At 43.8% G+C, this 8,155-nt stretch overlaps 1 protein-coding gene across 1 annotated transcript; it reads right to left on the bottom strand.

The window, feature by feature from the left end:
- Positions 1-239: 239 nt before the first annotated feature.
- tesmin (testis expressed metallothionein like protein) lies at positions 240-7,716 on the bottom strand. The gene is made up of 6 exons (XM_076112776.1): positions 7,682-7,716; positions 7,053-7,124; positions 6,543-6,645; positions 2,996-3,133; positions 2,681-2,784; positions 240-423 (listed from the first exon to the last, which is right to left on the bottom strand). The coding sequence occupies exons 1-6, from the start codon at positions 7,714-7,716 to the stop codon at positions 240-242; spliced, it is 636 nt and encodes a 211-aa protein (XP_075968891.1).
- Positions 7,717-8,155: the final 439 nt, after the last annotated feature.

Genomic DNA, 8,155 nt, shown 5'->3' with positions numbered 1-8,155 from the left:
ACAATAACCAGAAAGGCTTTCTAAGAATAGTATATGGAGAATAAACCCAATAAATAAACTGATAGTAGTTTTCAAATTTAAGTTGTTTTGTGTGAGCTTTGGTCTTTGTTTGGTGTATTGCTGTTGTCATATCTGCACAGGTTAAAAGGTAGTAGGAATCTGTAAAGTATGAATAAAGATATCCATGTTGGTCCAGCGGTTGTCCTGGAGGTTTTGCCCCTGTGATGGCTCCACAAGTCTCAGCATGTATTGTCCTTGAACATGGCCTTGACGATCCGTGCGACACATTGTCCGAACTCCTCCAGCACCATGTGCTCAGCGAGGGCACCGCACTCCAACTCCAACACCGCCTCCTCAGCTTTGGCCAGCAGACAGCCGCACACAGCCGCCACCACAGCGGGAGTTATCACCGATACAGGCCGTCTGAAAACACACACACACACATACACGACTGGTGAGCCCACTCCTCTGGTACTCACATCACACAATACATCGGTGACATCATCGCTTCAAAAACAGGAAACGGGGTCACTGGTTTCCTAAACCTCTCTGACTATTTTCCTGAGGTTTGCTGGTTCCACTGAGCCCTCTCATAACTGAACAATCTTTATGTGAATATTGTTAAAGGGGAAACAACGCAGAAAACTGAGAATGTTCCTCAAATATTCAAACAAGCAATTATAACTCAATTGTTCAAGTCTGAAGAACCTGACCAAGTGTGTAAATTATAGACCAGGGGTCCCGAATAGGTAGACCGCGGTCCAGGTCCGGACCCGTTGTATCTGGACCCTGGACCTACAACCGATAGAAAATGATTACATTTTGACAGAGCGCTTCTATTTTAACCGACTCGTGTGATATTTACATACACAGGAGAGTCAGGCGACAGACCGAGTAGTCGGCGAATAGAACGCAAGTCAGAAGTTATTTCACGACGTTCTCCAAAAAGAGAAATGTGGACGAGACCTTTAACCAAGAGTGGACCGACTCTTTAATGTGCATTGTTCTGTCTCATACATTCAGAGACCTTGAAGATTATTAAAATCGGTAAATGAAGCGTCACAGATAATAAACCTAACATCCTAATATGATTACAACCCTAACACGTTAATTCACTGTCCAACAAAGATGCTACCAGAGAGGAGTAGAGCTGAAACAAGTGGTTTAATAACCTCACATAAAGTCCCTGCACACACATTTATCTTTTTAGAAGATGATGTGGATATCGTGACATCACTTCACCCTGAATGAACTGAATTTAAAGCTGCAGGACAATTCACATACATTTTCTTTTCTAAAATGAAGTACTTTCTTTTAAGAGTCACATTTTATAAAAGCTTTCTGTTATTTAATGTGTTCTTAAATGCAGCCCTTATTTTACTTGAAGCGAGAGAACAACATTTATTTATTATTAGAGTATTTATTATTTATAATTCATCCAGTTCAATTTGAAATCTGACAATAAATATTGTTGAGATATTATTCAACTAAACTTTCTTTATTTGATTTGACAGTTGTTGACTACATACAGACTGTTGGCTACTTCGATATATATGGCACTAACTCATAAGGCCAGTTAGACATTATTGTGATGTTCAGGACCTCTGTATGAGGAGACTCTCTCTAACTGGACCTCATTGAATATTAATTGAATACCTCTCACATAGACCAATCCAGATTCTTCCTGCAATCCACGAAGTTGTTAAAAGAATTGTTGAAGGGCAGTTGATTCTCGCCCCGCAGGTTTCCTTGTATCCTGGTTATACCTGGACCCTGGTCCTGCCTCCTGCCGTGGTTCTGTCATATGCATTGAATGTGTTGTAACTCTGTAATGTTGTTCATTCTGTGCACATGGCATCTATCGTACTTCTGTTCATCCTGATAGAGGATCCTCCTCTGTTGCTCTCCCAAAGGTTTCTTCCTCTTTTCTCCCTGTTAAAGGGTTTTTGTTTTTTTGGGGGGAGTTGTTCCTGTTCTGATGTGAGGGTCCTGGGACAGAGGATGTCGTATGTGTACAGATTGTAAAGCCCTCTGAGGAGAATTTGTGATATACAAAAATGAATTGAACTGAAGCATGTACGTCCCTGCGTGAATGGCAGCTGTGCAGCCATCGGCCACTATCGGAGTCCACTTCCACCGATAATGGCAGTTTGAGTCCCATCTGCAGCGACCTCTTCTAGATCAAGGTAAAGTTGAGGGAGCAGTACTAAACCGTTTTCTCATATGAACAGTGTCCGAAGAATGAGGTCCAGACATTGACCGAAGTCACTCTTAAATGTGACATACATTATGTAGCACACAACAGGACATCGTCCGCGTCACATCTACTGGAAACACTCGGTTTGGTTTAGGCGAGGGGCGGCGCCTGGTTCCAGCGTGCAGGAGGCCGGACATGGCATGGATTACACCGCGCTTACGTAACCGGTTCCACAATTTGGACAGAAACAAGTGAGTCTCTTGCCGTTCCTAGAATAAGTCTAACAATGTCTTACCGACAGAAGTTCCAGATTCTTGTCGTCTCTCCGGTTAAGACATTTTAGTCTGCGTCATCGTGTAAATGACCCTTCTTCCTTGTGAACAAGCAGACATGAGGCCCATTGTTTCTACCTCAGATATGGCAGTAGACGTCTTACATTAACAGCTGTCAGGCGGACTGTGGTACCAAAGCAGACTGACTCACATGCTGATGACATCGTTGGTCTTCTCTTTGAGGCCCACGTCTGAGCCACCGTCGTAGTTTCTGCAGCCAACACACTTACAGCTGATGGAGCACATGATGTTGGCCTGCGCACAGACACAAACGTATAGCTCACTCATTATTATTCATTCATTCATTAGAATCTCTTTTGACCTTACGTGTGTAAATACAATCATGTGTCTTTATATTTGCAGTAAATAAACACCTGGTCACCTTACCAGGAGATATAAAACAGAAATGAAATGGATAAGAATGACTAATAAGTAGTCTACAAAAATATGCCTCTATATGATTCACCTCATAGCACTCGCAGTAGTTCTTCAGGCAGCCGGAGCGTTTGCAGTTGCAGCCTTTGTTGTGCCAACCTTTTGACCTCTCACTCATTTCACCGGCAATCTTAGACCTGAAGGCCGCTGGGTTCCGACCTAAACACAACTACATGATGACAACACCAGTAATGATGACATTAACCAGGCATATACATGCATGTAGCTAGTCAAACGTCACATACAGAAGCAGAATTGTTTCAAACACAGTCTTGTAGGGGTGTAACGGTCCGGTACATACCACGGATTCTGGGTCACGGTTCGGGCATGAAAACAATGGAAATGCAGAAAACAACTTTCTTTTATTCGTGCATTTTGAAAATGATTACCATTTAGGAAAAAAACCTGAAATACGGGCAGAAATATCTGTAATGTAAATGTTAAGTTTTTCTGATTGTGGTCAGACGGACTTTGTCCGGTTGATGATTCCTGAACTGGGCTGAGGCACTCAGATGTGAAACCATATGACCCCAACATCAGCAAAGGGTCAGAGAATTCTGCTAGTTATTTTGCTCGCTAGGTGTCAATTCATTCTTTGCTGTAAAACACTGTTTATAAAACACACGGCCTACATTGTCGTCTCCAATTTTAAAAGTGCCTTTCCCAATTAGTTAGCTTGCTAACTCACCACATGGCACATTTCACAATGTATGCATTTGACAAATGAATGAATTTAATTTGGCAAGTGAATGGATTTTGTTTACTTGTGATATCGTAAAAGGTTAGTTTACATCTGCATTTGACAGGTAAATACAGGCTGAGCAGACAACCCCAATGCTTCCATTGAACTCCGGTTTTACTTTAAAATGTATCTGTATCTATATTTGTTTATGTACTAGCATCTCTAAACCACATATCCAATCTGCATTTTTATATCGTTTGTTATAGAAAGGACAAGTAGGGTGGAGCTCCTGTTCTGTGGTCATGAGGTCTTTGTAGTGTTGGCAGTGAGATTATGATATCATGTTAGTGGGTAAAATCAACTCCCTCACCCTTCACCTGTGTCTATACTTGCGCGGGGCAGCTGGTGCAGGAGCTACGAGCGCACACATGAGCGCTCATGCTCGAAGCGCTGTTTGTTGCATTATTCTCCAAAACACCGGAGGGCGAACAAACAAAATGAACAGTGAAGAAGCAAAAAGACAGCGAGTGTAAACGGCACAAACCAACCCCCACAATGCCGAGCAGGGATTGTAATTTTGTGTAAACTCATATCTCATAGACTACTTTATTGCCTTTAGACAAGCCCTGTAAAGAAGGAATTAAGTACTACATGCATTATAAAGAAAAGAAGGTTGAATATCCTGTAAACAATTTGATTTAGCTGTCAAAATATATACTCAAATAGATTTCTTTGAGACTCATGTTTCTAAAGGAAATGGAAATTGTGCTTTTATGGGTGAACTATTTGTGACAAGCTCACAAAAGCTCCGATCGGGCTAAAATGGAAAGTCTATTGGAAAATAGACCTTTAGGGTTTTTACTCTGAGACTTCAAACAGTGTGCATAAGAATACATAAGTATTATTAAATGTAAGTTAATCATTGATTTTGGGGTTCAGAATTCTGTTGAGGTTAGATTAGATGAAAGTTATGTTTTGTCATGTTGTTGCTATGGTTAGTTCTCTATGAAGTTAACGAGAGTCGACACACTGTCCTCAGCAGTGGCAAAAAAACACCAGCGTGTGTCTGAGGCCCAGCGGAGAGTGAGAGGGAGCATGTCTGCTGTAACAGCGCTGATGAATCACACCCGGTCCTCGCTCAAACACCAATTAGACTCCATCGATGCTCGCCACGTCTCCGTGTTTACACTCGATGTGTTTCAGCTCTCACGACAATCCACCGTCCTGTACCAGCCCACACCAATATCGCTCACTAAGCAATTTAATGGACTATTTCCTTTTGTCTTTTTCAATGATATAGGTGTACTTTCATTGTCTGGTCCTAATAATGGACATGCTTAGCTCTTTTTCTCTCAAATGGAAAGAGTGCCAGATATTTACATTTACATAAAACAAAGCTTTACAGAGGCAGGGATAGAAGCTATCTCCTTAGTTGGCAGGCCACAGTACATTGTTGGTGGTAAATGTAAACTTATGTAAAAAAACAACACAGAGGCAATACAACGCAACTTAACACAAGCCTGCCTTAACTGTGACACTGCAATAAATGAAAATACTTTAATTGAATGTCACTACAATGAGAAAAGCTAGTCCACCTTAAAAGGTCAGTTTACCTTCAGACATGAGAACTTAGCTTAGGTGTTGAGGAGTTGTTGCATTTATTCACCCACAGACTGTACACACGCTGCACTGCTACGTTCAAAGCGATCACGTTACTGAGAACTCTTTTTAAACTTATATTTGACCTTTATTTAGACGGGTGATCTCATTGAGAGAGACCTGATAAAGCTTGGTGGCCACAGGCGGCCCCCTATGGGAGATACTTGGTGGCCACAGGCGGCCCCCTATGGGAGATATTTGGTGGCCACAGGCGGCCCCCTATGGGAGATATTTGGTGGCCACAGGCGGCCCCCTATGGGAGATACTTGGTGGCCACAGGCGGCCCCCTATAGGAGATATTTGGTGGCCACAGGCGGCCCCCTATGGGAGATATTTGGTGGCCACAGGCGGCCCCCTATAGGAGATACTTGGTGGCCACAGGCGGCCCCCTATGGGAGATACTTGGTGGCCACAGGCGGCCCCCTATAGGAGATATTTGGTGGCCACAGGCGGCCCCCTATGGGAGATACTTGGTGGCCACAGGCGGCCCCCTATAGGAGATACTTGGTGGCCACAGGCGGCCCCCTATGGGAGATACTTGGTGGCCACAGGCGGCCCCCTATGGGAGATACTTGGTGGCCACAGGCGGCCCCCTATGGGAGATATTTGGTGGCCACAGGCGGCCCCCTATGGGAGATATTTGGTGGCCACAGGCGGCCCCCTATGGGAGATACTTGGTGGCCACAGGCGGCCCCCTATAGGAGATATTTGGTGGCCACAGGCGGCCCCCTATGGGAGATATTTGGTGGCCACAGGCGGCCCCCTATGGGAGATACTTGGTGGCCACAGGCGGCCCCCTATAGGAGATATTTGGTGGCCACAGGCGGCCCCCTATGGGAGATATTTGGTGGCCACAGGCGGCCCCCTATGGGAGATACTTGGTGGCCACAGGCGGCCCCCTATGGGAGATACTTGGTGGCCACAGGCGGCCCCCTATGGGAGATACTTGGTGGCCACAGGCCAAGGTTAATGTCAGACTCTGCATAGGATTAAGAGTTTTGAAAGATCTGAGTCAGCCCTAATTTCCAATGTTGTGATTGGTCATCTTATATATTAGCTTTTCCGCTTGCTGTATTATTCATGCGTACTCTTTGGTTTCATTAGAGGCTTCATTCATTCTATTTAGATCATATCTAAAGGTATCTAAGGCTTTCATGAAGCACTTCAGTAAACTGACGTACAAATCCGTTTGTTAAACTTCTCACGCAAACATGTTTACCAAAAAAGCATTGCAAACCTTAACCGCCGCGTGACGCTTCACTTCATGCTCTGCATTGTTGTGGCAGTTGGAGCAGTCACAGTTGCTGCACATCATTCCGTTAGCAAAACACTCGCAGTAGCTGAAAGAGATCAACAACAAATACACGTTAAACTACATCAGAGACAGTTAAGGGCATTCCACTTTGCCTTATTGCAACTTCTCCATTTAACACAGTATTGCCAAAGACATTTTTTGCTGAACCAGCTTAAAATGCATGCTGTATCAAACAAACTACACAACTATTAGCGGTGCCCCTTTAGTTCTATTCTAGAGCCACAAAACCTTGGTGATCACCTAACAAGGACAAAGGCAATCTGAAAAGGGTTGCAAATCCTTAGCTGATAGTTTTCAGTTGTGCAGCTGTTTCATGATCGTTTTTACAGTGTTAAATACAAATGAGGTGCAACATTACAGAGAATTAGCACAACATCTCAGAAGACAATGCATCCTGCTATAAAGAAAGTGATGATAAGATGGCCTACTCACAGTTTGAGGCACTGGGATCTGGAGCAGCGGCAGGGTTTACTAGACTTTAATTCACACAAAGTTCCAGCGGTTCTGCAGGGACAAAAGGAGAGAACATGAAATAATTAAAGCTCAATGTATAGACCCTTTTACAGCCAACGTCACGATTACGTCACAGTGTTGCTGGAGGCAAAACAAAGGAAAGAATGCAAACATGAATCATCTCAGTGGGCTAAAGCTACACATCGAAAATGTCATCTTGCTGTGTTGTTGGGTGCCAGAATCAATAGCGCATACATTTGAGATGATTAACTGTGAATCGAGGCTCTAGTACGCTATAATATCGGCTAGGTGTTTCAGAGATGGAGATAACGTGTTGCTAACAGGCTGAACTTTTAGAGAGAGGGATGAAGAGTTGGTCCACTGCTGGGCTCATTCTTTGTAGCACCAAAGCATGGCGGGAACCTCTGGACGGCTGCTTACTACCATGCTTCAACTGTGGTCACAGAAAACAATCCAAACTAAGTTGATTATCAATGTGGCGATAGCAATGTGTGCTTTCTGTGACAACAGCGTGTTCAATTTGAGTAATTTAGCGACTGGCTAGTTAGATAGCCACCGTCCTTATTCCCCCATGCTTCCATGCTAACGTTACACTGGCGACAGAAAACGAGCTGGTGGCCATCGTCCGCTGGGTCCAACAGTCCCTCTGCCTCACTCCTCGCTGCTAAGAGACCAACCTCACTGGGAGGAAAGCAGGCGGGAACTCTTGAGACTAGCATCCAAGCTAATAACCCAGCCCTGAAGATGGACAAGCTAGCTATCCAACTAGCCGGCCGTCCTCTCTGCTGTTAGTAAATGTTAACTTCCTAACACCTGAGAGCGAGGGACTGTACATGTTCAGTCATTATTAAAGAGAAAACAAGCCAACCAAACTTGCTAACCAGCATTAACTAATAACTCATTATTAGGAACAGAAATGAGCTTCTGACATGTTGATACTCTGAATATACGACATACTACTGAAGACATTCTCTCTTTAAACTACTGTGGAGAATTTCAGTATTAAACGCATTATTAGTAGGATTTAATAACACCCCTAGTGGTGAGTAGAAGTGTTACAA

The sequence above is a fragment of the Anarhichas minor genome, unplaced genomic scaffold, assembly GCF_050575085.1.
Source record: "Anarhichas minor isolate MPS153535 unplaced genomic scaffold, ASM5057508v1 ptg000005l, whole genome shotgun sequence".
NCBI lineage: Eukaryota > Metazoa > Chordata > Actinopteri > Perciformes > Anarhichadidae > Anarhichas > Anarhichas minor.
This window is presented reverse-complemented; position numbering and strand designations above follow the sequence as displayed.

Bases quoted from the DNA above. Each gene is read 5' to 3' on its own strand.
- tesmin (XM_076112776.1), bottom strand. From the start codon at position 7,716: ATGGCCACCAGCTCGTTTTCTGTCGCCAGTGTAAC. The intron at 7,125-7,681 runs GTTAGCATGGAA...TTGTCCCTGCAG, and splicing joins TTTTCTGTCGCCAGTGTAAC to AACCGCTGGAACTTTGTGTG. The intron at 3,134-6,542 runs GTTTGCAATGCT...GTCATCATGTAG, and splicing joins AGCGTCACGCGGCGGTTAAG to TTGTGTTTAGGTCGGAACCC.